This window comes from Oenanthe melanoleuca, chromosome 10, assembly GCF_029582105.1.
Source record: "Oenanthe melanoleuca isolate GR-GAL-2019-014 chromosome 10, OMel1.0, whole genome shotgun sequence".
In the NCBI taxonomy this organism is placed as follows: domain Eukaryota; kingdom Metazoa; phylum Chordata; class Aves; order Passeriformes; family Muscicapidae; genus Oenanthe; species Oenanthe melanoleuca.
In genome coordinates, this window is record NC_079344.1 from 6272313 (window position 1) to 6298853 (window position 26541).

The following is a 26541-nucleotide window of genomic DNA, read 5'->3' on the forward strand; positions in this document are numbered from 1 at the left end:
TTATTTTCAAACCTTTTATTTAGAGAACTATGAACTATTTTCTAATAATGCCCTTTACATAGTTGCATCTATAGAAAGCTTGTTGAGTGAAAGCAAAAAAAGTAGCATAAAAAGAAATTTCCATCAGAAATGATTGGTTTAGCTACAAAAGTAAACCAAACACAAACAATAAATCAAAGAAAACATTACAGAAATAGTTACCTTATCAAATAGAAATTGAGTGTCAGAATCTGGTGTTTAGGGTTGATTTGTGATTATAGGAAAATACAGTATGCAGAAAGTGAATGGAGCACTACAGCTCTTCATTTCTGCCTAGAGTTGTCAGTACAATGTAAACAGAGCATTTCTAATGATATCCTCAAATTAACAGACCATAATTCATTGAGCCAGGAGTGGGGGAAACTAGACTAGATTTCTACAGGTTTGGCAGTCACTAACTTTTTACAGGCTGCCATAGATGCGCTTAATTACATCAGCCTCTTCCTTGTCCAGGATGCCCTTGTCCACATAAGCATCAGCTTGCTGATCAATGAAATCTCTCAGCTTTGAAAGATCATAATCTGAAAAACAAGAATTCATTTGCACAATGAGTCATTGCCGTTATACTGCTTCACCTAAGAAACAAAGTCATTGTAAAGTTTATCCAACCAATGCTCATTATCAAACCTGAAGAGAATTCTCTCTAAGTGCAACTTGTGAAAACATTAAACAACCCAAATCAGCTGCACAAAGTCTTTTTACACACCACGGGGCTTTTATTATCCAAGAGGAATAATCATCTCTTGCTCTTGATTGATTGCTGTCAAATGCTAAAGCAAGAATATTTTCCGGTCCGGGGATTTGATGTTCTAGTCTGCACAGCAAAAGCTGTTGTGCCCTATTATTAACTGTCATGGAATCAACAGAAAGTATTAAATGGACTATTTCCAATAAAATTGAAATCCCACTAAAACTGGCACTTATTACCAGTGGAAAGTCATGAAAGCAACTCCTTGAAAATAGATCAAAATAATACAATTATTTACCTTGATACAGAACATAATATTCTGGTTTGAAAACTACTGCAGTGGAGCAGCCTTTGTGACAGTGTTAGTGTCAGATTTTGACAATCTTCCACTGTCAATCTGCAACAGAGTGCTGAAAGATCCTTCCTCCTTTTCCAATAGATGAGTGCCTCTATGCAGCCTGATTCACACCATATGCATCAAACAGACCTTTCCTATGCTGGAAAACATCACTATTTTCCATGAAAAGAATGCTACTGCAAAGCAACTTTTCAAATAACAGAAAGGTAACCTATTGTGTAGTCGTGACTCTTGCAGCAGATTCAGTATATTCACATACAAACACAATAAAGTTTGTTACATAATTAGCTGCATAAATGTAATGCTTAATTTGTTATAATCAGAAGAAGAACATCAATGTTTTGAGTGTTCATACTAAGTTAAATGAATTAGCATCTTTCACAAGAACGAATACATTCCGAATTTTTCAGTATAAATTACTTATTCCACAGATGGAGCCTTCAGAATACATTAAAACTAATTTTGCAATGTCCAGTGTATAACATCACACAGCAATATGTGGAAGAACCTTCTTTCAAACTGTGCACTTTTAACAAAATAGACAATAATAAATTTGTGGTTTTTTAGGTTTCAAAAATTGACCAAAATGCGATATAAGATATTAAGAAGCAAACTAATGCTTGCCATCATTTTTATAACAGCATAAGGCAATTTCAACTGAGTAATACAGAAAATTGATATCCAACACTCCCCACTCCTGAAGAGGTGTCTTCTCCATATCTGAGGTAGCAGGAATTTTGCCACTTGCTGTACTGAGGCAAGGATTGTGTTTGGTCTGTTACTGTCATTACTTAAGAGAATGTAATCTGCTTGTGTCTCCATCCTGTATGAGTAATAGAGACAAATAGTACTGAGCAATTTTATAATTGGGATGAGAGATTTCATTCATGTTGACAGAATGAGGGTCCCCAGTTAGCTACCAAGGAATGAAGAACAACTACTAAATGAATTTAATATCCACATTTTTCACATTAAAATCTCTGTGCTTATTTTACTTCTAGAATACTGTTTCTAACTCTAAGATTATTATGTGGAGATGTGAAGGTTTAATTACTAAACATCCTGTGTGGGATTACAACCATTATGATATTATCCAATTCAGGCTAATTTGTATATCTCACAGCAATTTAAATTGGGGTTTTTTTCCTAGAAATTGATAACTGCCAATTTCTGATTCTTATTTAGAATCTATTGTAATTAGAAAAATCAGCTTTGGGTGCTGATTCACTGCAACAGCTGCAGCATTACATGGAACTGTGAAACAGCTCCAGTAAATGAAGTGAGCTCTTATTTGCATATTCAGATCAAGCCATTTGCCATTGAAATTAATAATAGGATTTACTTTCCTTTCTAAATGGCTGCTGTTAGTGTTATGAAACTCTGAACTACCTAAGTATCTGTTGAACAATCCACACATGCTCTTTGCATATATGGGTTAAATGCTCAGTTCTGCAATGGTTTCCAGCCTCAAGCCAGGTCTGGAGCCTGTGGGTTGTAAACAGACAAAACAAATTTTGGACACAAAAGGCAATGAGCCCAAAATCCAGGCTTTTGACATGTTTATCTTTAAATTATCCCAGCCACACAAGCTTACCAGCCTCCTGGATAGGCAACTGATAATTCCAAACTGCAGAAATGCAAATCAACATTTCCAGGATTACTAGTCATTGAATGAATAATATCTACTGAAATTCATACAAAATGAAGGACCCACAAACATTTGCCTGAAGAAAACCTAAACCTCTTAAAGGATATTCGGTGAGTAAACCCTATTCAACCCATGAGTAGAGCTGGCAAAGTCTGGCCATTTTAATACATGAATTACTTTGAGAATCACTTTTCTGCCAGCCCCCAGGTGCCAGCTGGAAGTGGAGAAATGATTGATGAGCACAGCACCACCTAATCTTGCACTGAAGAAACACTGCAATGCATTCATGGTTAGATAAGCTTACCCTGACTGTACTTCTTTTAACATCATCCCAGGGGAACTGAATTAGCATTTTACAAAAATAAAGAGTATGGAAAGATACAATAAAGATGATGTATCAGAAGAGTAAGAATACTATTCTAATTTTGTCATAACTTACACTCACTTTAAGGCCTATTTCCATCGCCAGAGGACAATAAAGATATTTTAGTGCAAATGAAACTCCATCTACACAGATATATATATCTTAATGCATTCAGAGACAGATAAAATCCTATTGATCTGCAGTCACAGCCATTTTCAGACTGCAGCAGTGCAGAAAAAAAATTACTACAAAGAAGAGCAAGGAGCTGCTCAGGCAGTATGTGTGATACAGAGATATAATCACACATGATGGAGATCTAATTACATCAATGAGTACATTGCTAAACAGAACCATTAATTAAAATTGGCAGAAAAACTCTCGAGCAAATATGTAGGCTTGCTGCTAACTGCCATGGCTACCATTGTGAGGAAATTATTTGAGAGATGGATATTTTTATTTTTTTAATAGACTTTCCTATTACAGTTTCTGTACAGAAAAATGAATGTGTTGGGCTGTAGGCATGCAGTCATCTCTGAAATGGAATTCATACACACTTTAAGTCACAGAGAGGATGGATAGGTTACCCAGGGCTAATCTCATCTCAGATCACCCTCTGCTTGGCTGGTGCAAGAAGGATCCTTCTCGCCAGGCGCCAGTCATAGCCCAGGGATGGAACCCCTGGCTAGGAACCTTCACTTCCAGAGCAGGAAATTGCAGAACATACCATGTTGCCATGCAGCAAACAGGGGTAGAATGCTGGTTTTATGTAATAACTTGAAGGAAAAGATGTATAGATAAATAAAGATCTGTGAAAAATAAAGGAGAAATCCTGCTACTGTTCTGTCCCTGACAGCAGCTCTCACACAGCGCTGCCTCTGAGGAAGAGGCAAATGGTGGGACAGCTGGTGAGCAAACCCTGTGCAGCTGCTTCAGTCACTGCTCCCTTCTACACAGCTTTGCATGTGAGAGCTACAAGTCATTCGAGTTGATTTGGGCTGTAATCCAAAGTATTACAGTGCTACTGACATAAGTTTGTATCTCAACTGTTCCTGGTTATGGAACAAGACACATTGATTTTGGGGCAGGCATGCTAGCCAGATGCACCGAGCTTCTTCATGCATGTCCAGACATTTCAAATGCATCTAGCTCACCCACAAAGTCATAATTAAACAATATGATGAGCTAAGAAATGAAGCACTAACAAAGCTGACACAGCTACCAGGTGACAGGCAGACCACCATGACTGTGTGGGCAGCACGACTAACTCTCTGCTGGTCAGCCTCTGTGGGTCAGCCTCTGTGGGTTTTGTGGCCAGTGCACATTCAATCCAGTTTACATTAATCTACCTTAGTTCACTATTTATGTTCATTGGCTTAACTTTTACATGACCTGTATTATTTGACTCAAACACCACTAATGATCACTATAATCTAGACAAGCACAGTTTCACACTACTATTATTTAAGGTATAACACAATGTTAAGTTCCACAACACAATATAAATTACTTGCTTTTTAATGCATATGGTGCCCACCCCAATGGCAAGGCCTTTCACTTCATACCTTCTTTGTTACCTTGTTTATTGTGTTTTTTCAGCCATTCTATGTTCTTCCTGATTGCTTCCAAATATGCCTCAGATTTCCCTGGAGGAAAGGATGAGACAGAAATCAGGCACTTACATCAATGATTGATGCAGCTTGCTTAACTGGGTGAAGTTGGTCACAGCAAAGACAGATTAAAACTATTCTTAGTTTCTCTTTAAAACCTGAGTCCTGTCAAACTCAGTCAGGCAAAATTCCCACAGATGGTTAGCAGGTGTTGCCTGTGCAAGATTAGTCATACACAAACTTAGGATCATGGCTTTTTTTGATCTTTATACATAACTTTTGTTGGCATCCACAGAAACTGCATATGTGGATTAAAAACAACCTGGAGCTTTTTGATCATCATAATTGTTCAGCAAAGAAAAAGCTGTTGAGATAGCAAGGAGTGATTTAATTAGGGCTGAGAGCTTTCAGTATCAAAACTCCTCCATATAGTAGTACTAGCAGCATACAGCAAACCTAAAATTGTGATTTTTGGAAAGACTACTTGAAATATAGTTACTATATATAATGAGAAGAAGGATGTATTAAAATTACCATGATAACTCCTTGTTATAGCTGAAATTTAAAGTGATGGCTATTTTTGGACCAGAAAGCACACAGGACAGAATTAGTACAAGGATTACCTAGTAAGGCCCCTAAGGAAATATTCCAGCTAATGGATTTTGAATTCTTAACTTTGCTGGAGCTTTATTGATGTAATGTTCTTACATTTGTCAGGAATAAAAACCTAGTGTGATTAGTGTGTAGAAGGTTACTACTGCCCGCTATGCATGTCTGCTCCTGTTAGTAAGTGGATGCATTAGATACACCCTCACTTCTGAGCTGGGAGTGCAGTAACTTTACAGTAAATTACTCTGTGAAAGAGCAAGGGCATTGCATGATGAGACAAAGAACTAAATACCGATCCAATTTAAGTTTCTAAAAAGCTAAAGGGCTGAAGATAAAGGAAAATAATCTGAACCAAACTGACAAGACGAACCTTCAAGAGATGAGCAAAACGTGTTATTTATCACTTCCCATGGGTACTGTGATAACTTTTCTTTACTGTGGAATCAGACAGCCATCTTGAGCTATTTTTCTCTTCCATGTTGAAATAAATAAGCTGCTGGAAAAAATGCCACCTTCCCTCTGTGAGTGGCTGCATTGTCCTCAGAGCTGAACCAGCTGACTGATGGACTACAGTCTACTGCAGTCCTGATTTCTGCAATTCATTACTGAGCAGCCTGAGTGAAAACACTGCATGCCAAAAAGTATGAGCATCAGACAGCACTGGTGCAAAAAAAGCAATTTTGTTTAACAAACTGATTACAAAACATAGATACTAATGCTGGACCCTTTGCAATAAGAACTCACTGAAAGGTTTCTCCACCAACAAACATTCTCCTTCAAGAGTTCAGCACAATAAAGGAGGCACAATGTCCCCTGTAGATTTGTTTTCAGATAGAGTAGCTGATTTGCATCCAGGTAACTCCAGCCAGCATAGTGTAATTTAGCACATGGCATCATTTGTCATGCTGAGGCATGACAGAAATAACTGCACTACTGTGCTACGTTTGCTTAGGGAGACACTAACTTACTGTAATGTTTTCAAAGTTATGTAAAACAGGTTAATTACTGATAACCTTTAACCTCTGGCAGTGGGAAATGTAAATTGTGTCACTGCAGAACTCTTCATTGCCTTTCAGTACCAGCTTGTTCTAACATAAACTACAGAAATCAATGGGCCCACTCAGATATTGGACATTCTGGCCATCCGATTTCACTGAAAAGCCACAGATGCAAAGAAGCAAAATCTCTCTGCACTACTTCCTCAAACTGCATTTCATATTGTTCTAAAAGGGTCTATGAATTCTGTGAATGTCTGCTCAGCAAGGGATGTAGTATCATATGTTTAAAACTTGGCAGATAAGTACACTTCCGAACCAAGCTGCTGTGTGCTGGCTGCCAGTGACTATAGACTGAAGACATTTATGCTAACACCATGGAAAATCAATTCCAAAGAGAGGAAAAGACTCCAATCACTTGGAGCACACATAGTAGGAAAAGCAACATTCTGTACCTCCAGATTCTTCACTGTTTCCTGCTACATTTTGTCCGTCATTTTTTGTAGAATCCTTTGAAACTTCATACTCCTTTTCCATTTTAGCTGCTTCCTCCTTCGTACTGTCTGCTTCTTCACTACTCTTGTCTAAAGAAATAACAAAAGCAAACAATTTTGTATCAAATGCACCAGGAGCATTTCTCAATCACATCAATACAATCTTGGCAAGTAAAGCATTTTGACTGCTGGTTGAGGAAGAGCCTCATTGGAGCCTGTCTCAAAGTGGTTTCTAAAGGTCATCTCAACTCCAGACCTCTGGAAAGAGGAATGCCTATTTCTGGTCTCACAAACAATAGCTGAATACAGGTGACTGCAATGCAAAGGCACATTTCTGTGTGCAGAGAAAAAGTCTATGAAATTTGCATTTGCTACATTCAAAGTTGACAAATAATGCTTTTGCATTATTATTTTAATATTAACAAGCACTGATACAGCTTGCTTTTGTATATGTGTATGTCTGGACTCCAGTGAAGAAAAAGAGAGTGAATATACTTCTCAAAGACTGGACAATTAAGTGAAAATTTCTCTCTTGTTGTGTGCTTAGACAAACAAGCTATGGCTTGGTACAGGTCCTTGAGAGATTGTGGCTTTAACAAGCAGTCTGGCTGCTAAAGCAATTAGCATACTTTTAACTGAATAGGTTGAAAAAAAGTGTTATTCCAGGAAAGAAAATGGTAGAACAAGTACCTGCTGTTAGTTTTGTCCTGGTTTTAGTGGAAGGGTTCTCAAGCTTCTTCTTTGTCTGCTCAGCTATCATTGTATCCAAGTTTTCTAGAAATCAAGGCAAAACAAAACCAAACCCAAGTTATTCTTCAATGGATAAGATGCAGAATCTATACTATAGTCTCCCCAACACCAGTCTGAATGGTAAGTAGAAATCTAAAAGAACAGCCTTCATCCTTGCCCTGAACAATTAATGCAGAGCCAATGCTAAAAGAACAAACAAATAGCTATATGGAATATTGATCAATCTTATTTTAAAAAATTAACAACTGAATCATGAGAATAAGAGTATCAAATAGTGCTAACATGCATGAAGGCAGTAAAAGTGTGCAAAATATTCCATATTTCAGTCATGTAAGTCACTAAATACGGATGACTATCTATAGCAATTAATTCTGATGAAAGCAATGAAAGGCTTTAATTATCTTCACAAAATATACAAGACCAAGAAATGTGTGCTTCATCCTGGTGGGTAAACACTATCCCAAACTGCCTATGTGTCTCGATTTTATATGGTCTCATTAGAAAAAGTCTAGTAAAAGGTTTTAAATTACATGTAGATGAAATAAACATGTAAATTGAAGAGATTAAAACAAATACTTTCTAAAGTTGCTGAAGTCAAGCATTTGCCTGAAAACCAACTAGACAGCTGTGGCTAGGTACACAGCTCTAGAAGACTAGAAAATGTATTTGTATGCAAATTTCAGGGCTGAATTAATCTAATTTGAAAGTAAAAGCACTTCTTCATAAAGATGGATGTTTCAGATGCTTATGTGGGAAAAAAGTCTTTTTCATACCACATTTGGTAGATATTCAAAATTCAGATCACCACACAACTTGCCATGTTTCCTCAGTCATATTATGGACATGATATAAAATTTTCCTTCCTTTTATCAGCTTTTTAAAGGTTCAGTTAAACATGGATTCAAAATTTCATACATACTATCTTGTTGGTAGGTATGTTTGAGGGACTTAGTTTTGAAATTTGTAAAAATTCCTTTTATATAAGAAGCTGAAATATTCAGTGTGCAATGTGGGAACTGTGGCAGAATAGATATAACAATGCTAATAATATTTAAAATCGTATTTTCTGTATAAGGTCAGTATTTTATCCAATGGCTGGGAGCATTTTTTTCCATTAGAAAGATAATCAGCACTGAAACCCAAGGAGTAATTTTTCAGCAAAGCATTTTTCTCTTTGTGGCATATCACCATAAGCAATTGTGTCTCCCATCTGATGAGAAATCACATAATCTTGTCTGCCTGCATCCTCTATATTTCGTATTTACATAAAATTAAAAGCAGTATTTGTTGGCACTCTGCCTGATTGCACCCTCTCAATTCTACATCACATAATGTCCTTTTGGTGAATATTTTCATTTGGTATATATCCCTTTAATGTGATTTCTGACCTTGCCCCATATGCCCTAAACAAAACAGGTCTGGGCTGTGTTACAAGCTGGATCAGACATCCTGGTGAAACAAAAAACAAGCTAGAATTATAGTGGTGGTATTGATGCCTCACTAATCACTTGATCCAAGGCTTATTGAAAGGACTGTAAACATCCCTTTCAGTTCATCTTAAGATTCTATTTTTCATCCTGAATCAGTACCATACTAGCATTTCAACAGGAATATAAGGATTTCTCTGTTGAAACAGACAGAGTTTTCAGGATAAGATTACTCAGTTATAAGCTTTGTAAACTCAAGTGAATAGATTATTCTCCTTCATTAATTCATGCAAATGCAAAAATGTCACTGATTTTGGAGTTTAATCCATCATATTCTATTAAATTAGGCTTAATTTTAAGTCTAAACATAGTATTTTAAAAAATAAAAGTATTTAAAAATTCAAAATATTACACATATGTAAATGCATTGATTCATAAGTGCTTTTCATGATCTTCCTTAAAAGTGTCTGCATTTAGGCAATAAGCTTCTATTAGCGGAAACAATAAGACTTCATAACGAGACAGATTTATAACCTGCCAAGACATCTTTAGATCTGAATGTCTGACATTGATATTTCCAAAAGTTTTTGTTCTGTCAATAGGCTGTAGTGTTTCAAGGTTGTACACATATCCCCATGTGCTACTGCAGGCAATGGGATTTATACTCCTCTATTATTTATTCACTTCTATGAATATCATCAGGGGTTGGACAGTTTCTCTGAGTCCCTTGATATGGGTAACAATTTCATGTGAGTTCACTATCATTCCTTTGTGAGTACAGAACTGCTTTCCAGCCCCATGAAGTGTAACAAGGCAATGCTGGCCACTAATGACCTGAGCTTTGCCACTAAAGCCAGATTGAATGCAATAGCCACTGTGTTCCATTTTCAAAGCTTTGTTTTGTCAGCAGGGATGTAGACAAATGTTGGAACCCAGATGCCTGGGACTTTAGAACTTTCTGTGCTTTCTGACACTGATCCCCAGGAGAACACTGCTTTTGACTTGAGGCCTTCGAGAAGGCTTCCAAATTTGAGTCATGGAGTTAGAATCATGGGTGTGTAGTTAAATAGAAGTAATTTCACATGGTCAAGAGTTTTGAATTTGGGTTTTTTAGAATATTGTAATAGGTATGGGACAAGATGTTCTTGGGCATTGTCTCTTTCTGTCTTTTTCTTCTTCATGCTTTCATGTAGTAGTTTTTGGTTGGATAGTTAATGCTGCACTGTGGGTCACAGGTGTTTGGTTATTGGGTGTCAAAAGTATAAATAACATAGCTGTTAGCTCTTTATTGGACTGTTTAACTTTAAAAGACCTTGTGAATAGCTGGATCCACCTCCATTTTGCTCGCTTTTAGCTGGTAGCTAGAAGTGTTGCAAAACTCTCTGTACTTTAGATAAGATTTAATAAACAACCAAGTCCAAACGAGAAATTTGTCTCCTTCGTGTTTTAATCCTGACTCTGAGTGGAGGCAGAAGAAAACGAAGACAAGCCACTAATTAGGTGATGCAGTTAACCCACTGCAGACAAACTTACCATACAGGCCTTTTATCAGGCACTATATTTCACAGGAGCAATGAAGTTACCTTGCCAGCTGCATGGCACATCAACATGGATCTGAACAGCTATAATTGTATTTCCTGAGTGATAAAGTCCATGTTTGAGGGGCTTGTTTGACCTGCCCACATGTGTATCCTAGAGAGATTACTGCCAGATAATCCCAGTTCTTCCTGAACAAGATTTCTTGTCCTTGATCCACTTCAAAATTAATGCTTTAACAGCTGGTATTGTTTCAAAACATGTTTGTACTTGCCCTGTGTGGCTAGGCTAGGGCTGAGCAGTGTTTGCTCTGGGTTCCACTGATGGAGTGAATCATCACCTCGATGAGCTGTGCCTGGCCAGCAGCTTAGCAACTGCTGTCCTTGTGCAGCTCTAACAAGGATTGATTACTTTTCCGGTGTCGTTTCCTTAGCAACCTAATTTGCACAGAGGAAGAGCTTAGAAAGGTACTGACCTTTCCACAGAGCTGGCCACTTATTTGAAATGGCACTAATTAAAACAACAGGACAATAACTACTGAGCTAATGGAAGTGACCTATGCTGGTAAATAGGTCAATGCCCTGGCGGCAGCTTTCTGTGGAGCAGGTTAATCTCATCATCCAGGCAGACACCCCGTCACAAGATCTGCTTCCTGCCTTGCCTCACTTTCTAACTTGCTCTTTGATCTGGGATGACTCACTGAAGCATTCATGCTGCAGCAGGACTTCTGTTTTGAGTAGGCTTTCTGAGACATCCTAGGCCCAGTTCCTACACACTGATAGATGCTCTTAATTCCACCTGAAAATGCAAATTCCCAGCACTTTTGAAACTCTCAAGTCCTTCAAGTTGGGCATCCAAAAATCTGAAGTACATAAAACCAGAATATTTTATCTTTACTCTGGGAGAATGTACTGTGATAACACCCTCTAAATCCATAGAAAAAGATACTACATGGATAACTATTACAAATTAAATTACCATGTTCTTACTAGAGAGGCAGAAACTAGTGCAGCCATCTGAGTATTTAATGGAATTGGCAATGGAAGCCTGACATGGACCTTTCTCAATAGACAGATTCAAGGTGTTTCTAGACACTTGCAAATTTTCCTTTAAAGGGCTTTTTCCTCTGCGTAATTGCCCTGTACCTGGGAGGCAGTTTCACATTCTATCCTCATCAAATTGACTGAAGCTGAGATTCTATGTCATTAAATTTCCACAGAAAGACCTGCTTTGCTGTTCTGTTTTCATACAGCATAAAAAGACTGTGTTTATTAAAGGAGAAAAGGGATCATCAAGGTACCTGAGATCACTTCTAATGCTAGCTAAAAAATTAGTTTACTTAATGAGTTCATACACTCCAACTGCTCCAGCTGGAAAGCTTTGTGCTGATGACTGCTTGTATGAGAGGCACATATTTCAGGCATGAAAAAACCATGGTTCTCCTAGAGCTTTTCTGTCCCCTGCAGTAGATGATCCTTAAGAGTTTGCAAGGCCATCTTCCATCAGTGAAAAATCTCTGGACATCTCAGCATTTGCTTGGGATTATTCTATGGGAAGAGCATATCTGGTTAATTCTTTGGACAAATGCATGTCCAAGAACTGTCAATATCCATTGGATTTTCCCGAGAGTAGCCAAAAGCAGAGTTTGACCTTTGGTGAGCTATAGCTGTATCAAACAGATGTCACCTAAACTACTAAAACTGATGAACAAGAGAAATCCCTCCATTGTGGAATTACAGATGGGTCTCAGCCTTGCAAACCTCCTGCTGCTCTCCAGCTCCCTGCCTTGCATGTCAAGATAGGGAATTTTCTTCTGAACCTTCTTGTTTGACTGATTTGTTGTGATGGAGTGTCTGAAGCCGAATGCTGCCGTGAGGACTGCTGTGTCAGGTGACAGATCCCAGGTCATGGCATCACTTGTAAAGGGATTACAGGTGAGATGCTCAGAGTGATTTGAAATTAGGACAGCAACAGTATCACTTGGCAATCAGGTTAAAAGCAACTCCAAAAGTAAAACACAATTAAATAGATGTGCTTTGAGGTAAACATAGCTCTGACCAAGTCTTCTTTATCACCCTTATTAAGTTCCCTACCTCACAGGCTATTTCTCAGATTTATCCTTTTAATATTCTGCAGGCATTTCTTTTGCATTACTGCAGGTCTCTTAGAGCTGAGTAGTGCAGTCCTTTGCTAACCCTTTTCCATCCTGGAACTGCTCCATGGCCTGTGCACACATTTTATGTGTTTTCACAGCATGCCCTTTACAAGGATGATGGTTAGGGACTGAAGCAGCACAGAGCTGCCTCTCCTGCAGGAGTGGGATGGAGTTTTAAATGTTCAGTGAGTGACACCTTCTTTACCCCACACCCACATAATCATCTCAAATCACAAGTCTCAGTGCTCAACTGTCAACAGAGAGGCACTGAATTCAGAAAGGAGAGGGGGGAGCTCATAGTTATTAAATACAGTGAGAAAAAATAAAAGCATTGCCCTCCTTTACAAACACAAACCACTTGGGAGGATGCAAAACCTAGATCTTCAGGAACCAAGCAATACATTAGTCAAGTAAGATATTATGAGAAGATGGATATTTCCATCCAGTTGGGAAGGCATAGAAGAGGCAGAGAAGGGAAATGGAAATAGAGACAATACATTTGTAATAACTGCACATTTAAACGGTAGATAGTGATAAGCAAAGGAATGAACTGTAAAGCATTTGTTTGGATTCTTGAACACATGATTTGGTAGTCATGTAATGTAGTGGGAACAGCAATTAGTGATACTAAAACTCCTGAATCTCTCCCAAAACATATCTGAGAAGATTTAGAACCTATGGATATTGAAAATACTATCCTCTCACACACAATGTCCCCCTCAGGTGATCCCAGTTTCCTGTAGTGTGAAGTGGTCCTGGTTCTTGAGAACTGTGAGGTCACAGACTTTTCACACCATAGCCACCCATTTGTTTTAATATGCAGTGAGAGTGTGAATGGGGAAAGACAGGAGATAAGATCTAAGTAATGGGGGAAAACCCACATTCATGTTCTTGTTTAAATGCAGAAGTAGCAGGGGACAGACATGGAGAAGGTTACAGAAAGAATAGCTGTAAAGGTGCAATGGGGTCTGCAATCAATACACTTCCTAGATTCCAGTCTTGCCTGAGATCTTTGCACACTCCCTGTCCCCACATCATTTTATCTCCATGCAAATTCATCTTCAGTTTAACTAATTGCATATACTTTACATAATCAGTGCTGCTCCTCAGTATTCACCCTACTCTCTATCTGAGGTGTCTCTGATTTCTACTTTTCAGATATAGTAGAGTATACTGGCATCTCTGTGACCTTAGTTCATCAGATAAAAATAAATAGCAGAGAAAAGAGCTGCCTGAAATTAAATAACTCCCACTGGCAGCTGTATGCATCATTCACATGATAAATACTGGGTAAGGAAAATCACCAAAAAGGAAAATTAATATAGGGAAAATTTGTTAAATAATGTAATGTTTATGAAGAAAATCTACAATAGCAACAAAGAGACCTTTGGAAAAAAGGATTTTTAAAAAGAAAAAGATGGTATTATGCATGAATGGTTCCCTGTATGAAATACTGTCAGTGCCCTTCATGGCCCAGGTCAAAATGAACAAAAGGTCCACAAGACACTGTCCATATTCCAGTGTAACCTTTGGCTTTACTTTAGCCTCACCTTCCCTCAGCCTCTGAAATCACAGTCTGCATCAGGGAGCATCAGCTTATGGTCACAGCAAGGAGAGGAAAGATGATGCCAGTGTGGGCTGTGATCTGCACTTTGCCTCACACTCTTGGCTCTCTGCCTGTTCTTGGCTAACTAAACGAATATCAGGATCAGATTTTTGGCCTGCAGCATCTGTGCTGATGAGAACTTCAGGCATTAGATACATTATTCAAACAATTTCTCCTCTCCCAAGAAAAGGCCAGATTGCATCTGCTGTGCACTGGCCTACAATGGGAAAACCACAGAGCTTTGGCTTCATCAGAAGTGGAGCTGTGGAAGTTCCAAGAATGAATATGAGAGGCACAACAGCTATTTCATATTCCTTAGCATGGAGATGCATGAACATGTCAAAAGAGACTTTCTGTCTCTTCTTCTTCCCCTTTCATATAGCCTCAGTCTGCCTAAAAGACAGTATTATAGTAGAACAATATCCCAACTGTTCTTTAGGAAAGGACCAAACTCATGAGTGTTTGTATTCCTCAGCAATGGTTCCCCACAAAAAATCCATCTCCCCTTGCTTGTGTGTCCTGCAGCTTGGTCTTCTCCCCTGTTGTCCATGAAGAACAAGTGATATGAGGGTGGAAAAGTAAACAGAGACATCTGTTCATGCCCATTTCTAACTAACACAGTCTCCTACTCAGTCACGGGGGACAGTGTGGATTCTGACAGTGAGTCAGAGCCAAAAGGAGAAGGTGTGAGAGGTGGCCTTGGTTTGGTCTATGGAAGAAGGCAGCTGTGACTCAAACATTGCACACTGATCAGCTGGAATGATTTCTCTATTTCCCTCCTAAATAAAGGGGGGTTTGTTCCTCAACCAGACTGCTGTGGGCTGTGTGCTCTACACTGTGGCTTCAGTAGTCTAAATGCTTTACCACAAGGAGGTAAAAAGTGAGATCCCATTCAGAGAGAGCAAAGTTACAGAGTTCTTAATTTTCTTCCCAGTCCTTTGCCCCTTTATTTTCTCCAGTTGTGGAAGATACAGTACTTCTCTATCTCACAGCCATATCTGTGAGCTAGAGAAGTACTAATGGCAAAAGTTTGTGCTACATGTGCAAGTCAATAAATGAGAACTCCACATAAGGCTACAATGTACAACTAACTAATCTGCATTTTTAGGGTAATAGCTTACTGGGTAACATATCTTTCACTTGGTTGGGGTGGCAATAGATAAATTTGCTACAAATCTACTCTTTTAAGTAGCACACAGCACGAGGATATAAGTAATCTACCATGTAAAAATGTTTCATATATACACACTCATGCCTCTTAAGAATTTGTCTGTCATCTCTGAAAGCTGTATTTTTTATGGCCCTAAGCCTCTAACTGCAAATATTTCCTAGAATGATTCTAAAAATCACACATTATTTTGGTCTTAGTAGTGAGAGATGATTTACACCTGTACCTGAACAAACTGGCAGAAACCATTTGTTCCTGTTTCTAAGCTGGCAACAATATTATTAAAATAAATCTATGACAAAACTATAGTTTGCTTTACATAATTACTATGAATAGAGCTTTTATCAAGATGGCAGTGGACTGATATGCTTTCATTTTAAAACTAGCTAGATAGCCTGTCATATGCAGAGAAAGTCACTTGTCATACAAAAAATTCTTTGTGTGGTGTAGATGAAGCTTTTCCTTAATATTTATCCTGTCTGTGATAAATAGCCTTTAGTGGAAAGGCTATCAGAGTGAATCTCCTCAATCATGTTACTCAACAGGCAGAAGGAAAATGAAGAGAAGTGTGATATTACTCACAAACTAATATTTACACAGTACAAGTATCTGTGCAATGCATGCTTTGTGCTCTGCTGAAATCAAAGTGAGTTTTGCTACTGGCTCAAACAGCTCTTTTTCTCTTGAAACACTCAGCACTGTGAAGGATATTGTCCTTTCAGTTGTGCATGGAGAATCAGATATTTATGCATCAGTATCAGCTATTTATGCAATATAAATGTATGAATGCCATGAATAATGAAATATTTATGCTTTATGCTGAAATATTCAGCTTTATGCTGAATCAGTCATAAGTTATCTGAAAGCCTCTTGCTGCTTTCCACTGGTCACTATGTGGAAGTGTTCCAACACTTCCATTCCCCTCTGTCACTGCACCCTTGCCAACAGCAGCATCATTTCAGTAACTGTCCCAAGCCCTTCCCAAAACTCAGCCTGTTCAGGGAGAGCAGCCTGTGCCATTGGCAGGCTGGGGCAAGCAAGAAGAGTTCAGCTGTTTGGGCAGCATTTGCTGGATGCTGCCAACAAACCCCAAGGTGGGTAAGTTAATACCACAGTTGGATCTAATTCACAAGCCACCTGTGCTCCTGAAATCCTGTGTCATAATTTACTACCTTATGCTTTCTGTATCAAACAATATTTGTTCCTTCTTTTAATGGCAAAAATTATTTTAAAGCAGCTTTCAATCTTCAGAGGGCAGATGGTCTTTCTAGAAAGATTTCTGAAAGCCTTTGAACAGGCTAGAAACATATAATGAGGCTTTCACTCCACAGAAAAATTTGCTCCCTGTAACAGCATTCATAGCAAAGAAAGTAAAGAGTGATAGAAAATTGTGGCATTTTGCCACAGCAGGATAATTACCAAATAAGATGCACCTCAGCTGAACACACATTTTCTATCAGTTTGTTATGGGCTCTCTTTAATGCTTCCAGGTAGGCATTACTTTTTCTCCTGATTCATATATAAGCACATGCTGGTTTGGGCTTTCTGTATTCTGTTACAAATTACATTTAGCATACGGAAAGCTTTAAATATGTATTACATAATATTGAATATATGTATTAAAAAACAAACTTATTCCTTGTGTTTCCATGTATGTGCATTTGTGCTCTTCTTGCACCACACTGCAGCTAGACTCTTTGTAACTTAAAGCTAAACCTAGTAACATCAGTCACTGCTGCAGCAAAATACTTTCCCCTAGAGTAAGATACAATGATGATGACATAATGCTGTGGTTTCCAAATCCCAAACCAGCTGTTACTGGTATATGCATTTAAATTCAGTGTCTCTGCACCCCTGTGAAAGGCAAAAAAGCTGCACCTTGTGACTCGATTCAGTAAATGATTTATTATTTTGAATGTATAATTCAGAGCATAGCTTACGCATGGCTTCAGTCACAGAGTGGGGAAAATTAATTTAGGCAGTTTCCTACTGTAATAAAATGGAGAGAGGATGTAATCTGTCTGCACAGACCCAATAGGTATTTTCCACCAAGTAGCACAGAATCTGCTCACTTATTATACACTAAGGAAACAACAAAAAGCTGCCAATTTTTACACTGATTCTTCTCTCTGAGATATTCATACTAATTCCTTTATCCGCTATAAATAAGCACAGCTGTGCATCAATCCCCTAATCCAAACTGCACTAAGATACACAGTACCTATCCAGCTATTACACACTATAGAACTTTCAGTTGAGTAAGAGTGGCAATAAAACTGCTGCTATGTTTAAGGATAGTGCAAGAAGCTAACACGCTCCTGTGGATGCTCTTCCTCAGTATTTGAGAGTATTAGCTCAATAAATGAAGGTCAGCTTTAAAGCAATTTCTCAACAGCAAGTCTAAAAAGAGAATACCACAGAAGCAACCTGAGAATCTATGAGAAAGCTTCTTCCACTGCAGTAAGTTGCTTTGATGGAGCACAGAATCCATCTCTGCATAAATCACTCATTTGCAAGGCAGAGTCTGGATACATCAGTTGATAGTCTTACTTTAAATCCAGACTAAATCAGACCTCTCAAACTCTTAACCTAATCCTTGCCTTCTGTGCTATGTCATCATGGCAATTTGTTTCCAGGGTTACAGTATCTATTTGCTCAAACGAAAGCCAACAACTGCCCTGAATTTTAGCAGGAAAAATACATTCCTAGTGTAATTCCATTATCTACATGGTCTTGCAGCAGGGATTAATTTAGCCTATTAAGTTTTGGCAATATCTGATCAAGTCATAGTATCTTCATTTCTAGAGTGACACTGAAACCACTATGCTTAAAATCAACCGTTTCTTTATGTGCACCTTTCTTTAAATATACTGGCAGACAGAGAAATACAGAGCTCAACTGGGGCATAAGTTGTTCAAAAATTCCAAAATTCAAGGAGATTTCTTACAGCAAATAAAGGGATAGCCTTGGTCAGATACATCATGAATTCTTTAGAGAGGAGGTGCAATCGTGCACTGAATGTGAGTCACGATTCACTGGATCTTTTGTAGGCAAGTAATTGATAATCAATCCATACAGTTAGAATTGCATCAATCAAGTGTCTGCAATGTAGAAAGACCATTGCCAGTCCTCTCTCTATGACAGGCTGATTTATGAAATTGAGAAATTGCTCTGATGCAAACAAAAACTTTTCAGGCTAATCCAGACCAGAAATACTTCAGAAAAATGAAAGGATTGTGCAGAGTTTGTACAGATAAGCCCTTCTTCTACAGGTCAGTTTGTTTAACTAGACAGGCTGCCTACAGTGAATGGCAGAGAGTTTGTCAAAGCTAGGAAAGGTGTGTGAGACACAAGCCAGGCCATTCCAAATTTCCTCTTCAGGAAATGGTAACGATTTTACAAAACCTACATAGCCACAGACTCTTAAATGGATCCAGGAAAGAGTGCTTCAAAGTCTACTCCTGTGCCAAGATTTGACACTCTTCATAGGTGGAAGAAGTTTTACTTGGTAGACAGCCTTAGCAGTAGGTCCCATCTAGTCCAGATACCTATGCTGACAGATTAAAGGAGGTGAAGTGCTGGATTATTTTTGGGAAATGCAGGTACCTAACCCACTTTAAAAGAGCAGTGAAAGCCTTAATATTCCCCTGACATAAAGTCATTGAAATAAATTGTGCTTCACAGATGTGGAAGTATAATAATACTCTAAATGCATATCTGATGAATCACCTTTCCTTCATTAGATGGAAATATTAAAGCAGTATGGAATTCAACATTGCTGTAGGGAATGATCAATCATTTGTAAGTGTAGCTTTAGCATTTTCAATTAACAAATCTGAAACAGGTTTCATAAAAGCAAGGAAGATGAGAAGGTAATTATCACTGTTGGTAAAGGAAGAACACACCATTAATAACAGTTGTATAAAGAATGTACTCTCACCAAGATAGGAAACGCCTTCTTCTGGTGTGATTGTTCCATATTTAACCATCATCTTCACAAAATCAATCAGGGTTTTCATGATAGTTATCAAGGTCTCTTTCTCTTTTGTCTCTGTCTCTGTGTGAGAGGATTAAGCAAAACTAGTCAGACTTCAGGCAACTTGGAAAAACTGTTCTGCAAACTGGGCAAACTTCATGCATAAAGAATGACCTATGCATTAAAAGAGAAAAATGTTGTGCTGGATTAACAATGGATTAACTTACATTTATGTTTCTTTTTAAACTGTTTCTGCAAAGTACAGCTAAATATAAGGGGGAAGTTCTTCTTTATAGCTTTTTGTTTTCAGGGGCTGTGTCATGGAAGGCCAATGGTATTAATTCCATTTTACAGCTAAGAACAATAAGCACACAAAGATGGAGTGATCTGACAGTTTAACTTGATGGTCGGAGGACAGATAAAGGTAGAGTTTTCTACAGTCTGTAATTTTTCTTTTGTTTGTGAACTATTTAGTAGATCAGTTTGGCTCTGCAAGAAAGAGCCTTTCTCCTACAAGATCCATGAGTTCAATGACAAAAATATAAAGTGTCCCAAATGAGATTGTTACTGTGCACAAGTCCATGACTTGTATATTGGAATAACATAGCATTACATGGCTGAGAGGATCACAACTTCAGAATAGGGTACAAAAAAAAAATTATAAAAATAATCAGTTTTTGCCCACACTTATCTGCTTCTTAGCTTTTCTTTTCCCACTGTGTTTATGTGCAGAACAATACTACAGCTATTCCTGCATTAGCAGTGTGAAACTCTCCCATCACAGTCACACAAGCTCTCTCCACTGCCCAGGCTGTCACTAAAGGACCCAACAGAGCCAGGGGCACTGTCAGTTAGGGACAGTCAGAAACATATTCCCAACCTTGGCAGAGGGCCAGCTGCTCTGGAGAGCTGCTGAACAGGCTTTTTATTGCAGCCTGCAATTTAACACACAGCTGTAGGAGCCTCTCCTCCAGCTCGATACAACCTGACAGGTGAACACATAAAGCAGGGGATGTGCAGCCAGAGAACCTGGTTCTGTTTGCTTGATAACCTGTTAAACCCAACATGCCTGCCTGCATTGTGACTAGAAAAAAGGAGAAGAACTAGCATGCAGAATTGCCTTGAGAGAAATTAAAAAGAGCAGGAAGGAGCAAAATATGCCCTCAGGTTTTTCATTTTAGCTCTCCACTCAGGTGCATATGGGGAGAATTTGAAGCAATATTAATGCTCCTGCAGGACAAGGGATCTAAGAATACCACTCTCCCCCCCATCCCTCCAGAAGTCAGTATGTGTGGCTGCAGAGTGGGTGTGTGTAGAGGGTGCTGACACAGGGCTGTGGCAAGGAGCCACAATCTTGCCTGCAATAACTGGAAGGCACTGATGTCCAGCACCGGAATAGTAAGAGACGTGCAGGGCTTTCACTGCAATAAACAGCAAACCTGTGGTTTGTGGAAAGGCTGGGAGGCTCAGACTCATTTACTGGTACCATCACTGTGAGGATTCTACTGTGGCTTACTTGTATCTCTGTTGGCTTAGAAGACATGGATGTTACTGGAAAGATCTCGGGGGAAAACCATTTGCCGGTTTTTCATCCTGTCCTTACGGGAATGGAAAGAATTCAGGACTCCTGAATCACACAGCACAAGATGGGAAGGGCTGTCTAGGTCACACTCTTTGCAGTTCTGAGTGCTGTTCCTGTCAGTGTTTTGCCATCAAAATCACTAAGCAAAATAGTTTCTGCTATATATCTTACAGAACATTTTCAAAGCACATGGTCTCTCGCAGCTAGGGAAGTTGTGGGGAAGAAAAAAGAGCAGGAGAAAACAAAGAATCTCAATTTTAAAAGTTTTTTCCTAAATATTTCTGTAATCACACGATAAGCTCACCTGAGTTAAGACTTTTTAATAATGCATAAAAATTTGGAAAATATTGAAGGTCTTCAAAATTATCTTCAGAAGGCAGCTCATTTCTTCTTTCCAACACATTAGATGATGACCACGTGTTATCCAGAGTATCATCAACTTCTCCATTAATGAAACTATCCTGATCAGATTTGCTTGGTGTCTACACATAAGACATAATAAAAAAAGATAGAATCTATAAGCACATTGCTTTTGGTGATAGAGTTAATAGAGCAAAAATTTCTATCACAACCTCACGCCAACATTGTCCTAATTGCAAGGTGAAGACTATACTATTTTCTCAAAGATATTTCAATTGACATCTGGCTTAAATTTTAAAGTAACTCATGATTATTTTTTCTATCAGATAGAATTTTTTGAAGAACATCTCTTGTTTCCAGATCAAGCTAACTATTCCCTAAAGAACACAGTACTAGTACCATTTGGCAAGCAAGAAAATATTATAAGCTTTAAAATTACCATTCTTTCCTGTTGCTTTTCTTTTGTATCACTCTCTGCTCTGCTTGCAGGGTAATCAAAATCTTCAGACTCCTTCTCACGATTCTTTGCTTCATTTGCAATTAGCTGTTGTAAAACCTCTGCCACTTCATCTTCCAGGGTATAGGCCTGACTCTCTGTGATCTGTTAAAATATTTGTGCAGAGTACTTATAAGATACTGTGCTTTTTCTAGATCAAACAACAATATGAAACCTGATATCAATATGAAAATAGGTTGCTGTAAATATGTTTGCTTCAAAGCTCAGCACAGACAAATTAGGTGTAATAACTGTGTGCGTGCATACATACAACATGTAAACATATCTACATTTATAACACTCATATACATATATACATAGAAATACATATCAAAAATGTGTGTATACATAAACCCCACCCATTCACACATACAAACTTCAAACCAAATCTCTCAAGGACTTAACACAGAGGATTGCAGCTTGAAAGATGAAGCTGCAAGTGTGGCACCTTCCTATATGTGTGTCCATGTGCATTTATGTAGAAATGCATATGCTCTGCAACACATCTATGCACAGCTGAATAATTACAACAGAATACAGTAATATAGAATGGGAAAAGAGCAAATAGCTTTCTATTATATCATTAAATGTTTTCTCTTTGCTTCATAACAGCTGTCACTTGAATACAAACTCTTCCATGCAGATGTCCCACAGCTCCCTCTGTAATCAGTGGGGTGCAATACCCAACTGCAAAATCTAGTGTTCAAAAGATAAGGTGAGTATTTTAGAATAAAAGGATACCAAAAATGGCTAAAGCCATTGAGACATCCAGAGGTCAGAGACAAATCCAGTCTTCCTAAAAATCAGTAATGTAATATATCCTCAATTAACACTAATTAGCATTAGGTGGACAGGAATGAACTCAGACCTTTCCCCCTTAAGTATAGAAAATAAATTAATATTAGAAAAGCACTCAGTGAAAAACAGAATACAAATTAAAGGAAAAATGAGGGCAGACATGGGAGAAGCACAATCAGTGAATGTTTTTTCAACATCAGAAACATTCTGAAGTTTGGCCTATTTTGTTGCAAAGACATCACAGGAACAACAATGTTATTGCAGAGCTTAACCAACAAGCCCAAATAGCTCTAGAAATTTGTTTAGACCCTGAGTCCCACTTGATTCACACAAAATGTGCATCTGAATTGTTTTCTGAAAGAGCATTAATCCAATCCAAAAACCAATTAAATGACAATTACCAAGATACTTACTAGCCCCAGATTTAGAAGTTTTGATACAATCTTGTCAAACACTCCTCTGTCATTTTCCTCATAAATTCTTGCAGCAATTTTTTGAACAATGTCTTCAGCAGTCAAAGGAGTGCCATCTAATTGATGGAGGCCATCTGGATCGTCTGAAAAGATTACAGTCTTACTCTGTGCTGACTGTCCTAACTCATTTAGATTAAACATCTCATAAAAAATCTGCCCACATCTTTTTCTCTTCAGAACAAAACTGCATTTTTAGACACATTAGGAACATACTTTGATACACACTTTGCAAGTCATTAAATCAGGGAAAAGTTCTTCGTGTCAGTTTTCCACATCTGAAAAACATCTTTCTGATGGGCTCTTCTGAAAAGCAGAGATGAACTTTAGGAGCTTACTCTCCTGTTTATAGAAATTATTGGTAGAATTTCCACATTCACTTATTTCTTGTATCTATTTTCATTGTATGGCCACTTAGATCAAAACAGTTTGTGACAAATGGTACACAATCTTGTTTGAATTTAAGCAAATTAACTTTTAATTATGTAATTGTTACCTATGGCAAATAATATCACAGTGACAGGGAAAGGGAATGAGTGAGCTTTGGTCTGTGATCAGCATACTTTGATATAATTAAAAATATCCTGAGCTAAACACTGCTTACAATTCTCAAAGGACTCACTTAAACTACAAGTCAATTAACTATTCCTGTAGCAAAGGCAAGTATCCTTTGGCCTTTGGTAATTATTTCTAGGTTTGTGATTTTGAGAATTATCTAAAACTGCACATAATATTTGGAATAAATACATGTGATTTAGCTGCATATAGAAGTGCTTCTTCCTCACAAACCAGGACAAATATATTTTCATTCAAAAATATGTCCCATTTTCCTTCCATCAAATCTAAATTAGACAATTGGATTTTCTTCCATGAAAGTCTGTTAAAATCAAGGGCAATTCCTTTGTACTGTGTTTCAAAAACCTAACTGTAGTACAACAAGCTTCCACAACTGGGAATAACAAACAGAGCTCATGTTTAGTGGTGAATACAACATTTATGAAAGCAATCAGTTTACAAGAGAAATCTAACCTAGAAGTCACTTAAAGATGATTATGGAATACCTTGGAATTTATAATCCAGCCCGCTTTTAGTGGAGTCATAGTCATCCACAAGCCTGCGGTTCTTGGTGGAGTCTGCATCATCAATGGCCAGTTGCTGTTCATACAAAGAGCTTCTGATTGACTCCCTCTCCTTCTCATTCCTTTCTCTTTCTGCTACTGATTTGAGCAGGTTCAGGTCATCAACAAAGGAATAATTCCTGAACTCTGGCTTATTTTCTGAAAAATATATTCATACCAATATCAACATAACATAATATCTTATACCTCTTTGAATACCATTATGAATATTGCTATGAAAGCAGGAAAGATATTTTACCTGTGGGAGCTATTTTCCTATTCTTGTCTGCCTCAGCTTCAGCAATCTATTGTACAAAAATAAAGCAAACAAAACAGCAAACAGGTGGAAGGAATAAAATATATGATCTCTTAATTTATCAGTATCAGCAGAGGGTTTAATGCCTGATTTTCACTCTTAGTAAGAAGTTTGCCTGAATAAGTAGAACAAGAATAAGCACTGGACACTTTTGTCAGCAAGACTCATCCTCTGAACAGAACCAGACATTAAGAGAAGCTGCAATACACTTTCCATTTAAAGATAAATACCAGTTACATTTTCCTTCGTTCCAAACTTATGCTATATTTCCTTAGGATGTCAATAGAAAGGGGTGGCATATCTGGGAGCTGTAGGAGCTAACAACCCGCTTTTAGAATGTCACACAGTGAAACTCTATATACCAGTTCTTAAAAATTATTGAAACTCCATTTTGTATCTAACCCCATCAATAATCAACAATCAATAATAATTTTACTGACAAATCTATTTTTTACCCACTCATTAGCCATTCATGATATTCCAGTACCTGAAAGGCTACAAATATTTATAGGAATTCCTTTAAAAAATAAATTGTAAATATTTTTTATTTTGCTCACCTGTTCCTCCAAAGGTCTTTCTACACTTAATTGTCTGTTGTGTATAGCTTTATCTAGAATAAACACACACACACACATATATACTCAGTTATATGATACATGCAACTACAAAGAGAGGACAATTTTTCTTAATTTATTGTTTTCTCCCATAAAACATGGTATCTTAAACAGGATGCCAACTGCTAGTTCTTGTAAAAAAATTTTCAGTGTTCCTAGAAGAATGAGAACATAATAAAAAAAATCAAACCTTTAAACAAAGCATGATTGGGGTAGAGGGAGAAGTTCTGCAGAAGACAGAATATAGAACACAGATATAGAATCAGCAACCTCTTTCTGAGATCAGAAAACTAACAAACTGGGAAAAATAAGTGCTGGAAGAGATTGACTAAAATAGCAATAATCGGATTGGCACAACCAAGAGATTAAAAATTTCTTCTATCCAGAATATCGTGGGAGACAGGGAGCAAGCAAAGACTTGTGCAGACACTACTGCAGAATGGACGAAAACATTGCTTGGAAAAGATTGAAACAATTCAGAGCTTTTCCCTCCTCCAGCACCTATCCCTTCACTTTAATATTAGGTTGCAGCTTCAGTGATCGGTGTTTTGCACCAGGAATATTGTTGCTTTAGGATCTCATTGCTTTTAGCCAAGTAGAAGGAAAGTTTTTACCATTCTCTATACCCACCGCGCAGAAGTTTCCCCACCCGCGGCAAACGGCGAGAGGCTGGGGGCGGGCGCTTACCTGTGCCCGCGGGTTTGGGGAAGCCGTGCCCCCGGCCGGCCAGCAGCGCCAGCACCTGCAGCGCGACGGCCAGCCCGAGGAACATGGTGCGGCCGCGCAGCCCCGCGCCGGGCCCGCCGCCCGCAGAACCGCCCGGCCCGGCGGGCGCTGTCCGGCCCGCGGTGCTGAAGCTCGGAGAGCCGCTGCCCGGGGCTCGGCCCCGCGTCCCCGCGCCCGCAGAAATGGTCGAGCCCGGCCCCGGCGGCGGCCCCGGGCACGGGGAGGAGCGGGGGGCGGGCCGGGCCCGGAGCATGCGCGGCCCCTCGCTCGGCGGCGGGGGGCGCGGGCAGCGCCGGGGCAGGGGAGGTTCTGGAGCGGGACCGGCGCCCCCGGCACCCACCGGGCCCGGGCTGCGCTCACACACGGCTGAGTGCACGGGGAAAGTCGGTCCCGCTCAGGGGCTGTGAATCACTGCCTGCCATCCACTCAAACCCCCTCCGCGGGGCTGAATTACACAAAAAAGGCACAGTCGTCAGTGACTCTTTGTACGACAAAGAGAGGCTATGCAAAGTTTAATTATAGCGCATCCTGCTCTTTAAAATTTCTAATTTAAAAAAGCAGCACAAATGACAATAAGCATGTAAGCTATTTCTGAACGTTTTCAATATTAAAATTTAGCCCTTGCAGACACAGAACACCAA

General features: G+C 38.7%; 1 protein-coding gene across 4 annotated transcripts; it reads right to left on the reverse strand.

Moving 5' to 3' along the window:
• On the reverse strand, positions 1 to 26098 carry SCG3 (secretogranin III). Of its 4 annotated transcripts, none has more exons than XM_056500007.1 (12): positions 25862 to 26098; positions 25118 to 25170; positions 24504 to 24549; positions 24188 to 24403; positions 23070 to 23212; positions 21802 to 21963; positions 21307 to 21484; positions 19385 to 19501; positions 7493 to 7576; positions 6764 to 6892; positions 4672 to 4740; positions 1 to 560 (listed from the first exon to the last, which is right to left on the reverse strand). In XM_056500007.1, the coding sequence occupies exons 1-12, from the start codon at positions 25944 to 25946 to the stop codon at positions 442 to 444; spliced, it is 1401 nt and encodes a 466-aa protein (XP_056355982.1). In that variant the 5' UTR covers positions 25947 to 26098; the 3' UTR covers positions 1 to 441. The 4 variants fall into 4 exon arrangements, with proteins under 4 accessions (XP_056355982.1, XP_056355980.1, XP_056355981.1 ...); XM_056500005.1 differs by having other exon boundaries at positions 4660 to 4740; XM_056500006.1 differs by having other exon boundaries at positions 19379 to 19501.
• Between the last annotated feature and the right edge of the window lie 443 nt (positions 26099 to 26541).

Bases quoted from the DNA above. Each gene is read 5' to 3' on its own strand.
- SCG3 (XM_056500004.1), bottom strand. From the start codon at position 25,946: ATGTTCCTCGGGCTGGCCGTCGCGCTGCAGGTGCTGGCGCTGCTGGCC. The intron at 24,404-24,503 runs GTAAAATATCTT...TATATTTTTCAG, and splicing joins TAGGAAAATAGCTCCCACAG to AAAATAAGCCAGAGTTCAGG. The intron at 23,213-24,187 runs GTATTCCATAAT...TAATCTTTTCAG, and splicing joins GCTGGATTATAAATTCCAAG to ACGATCCAGATGGCCTCCAT.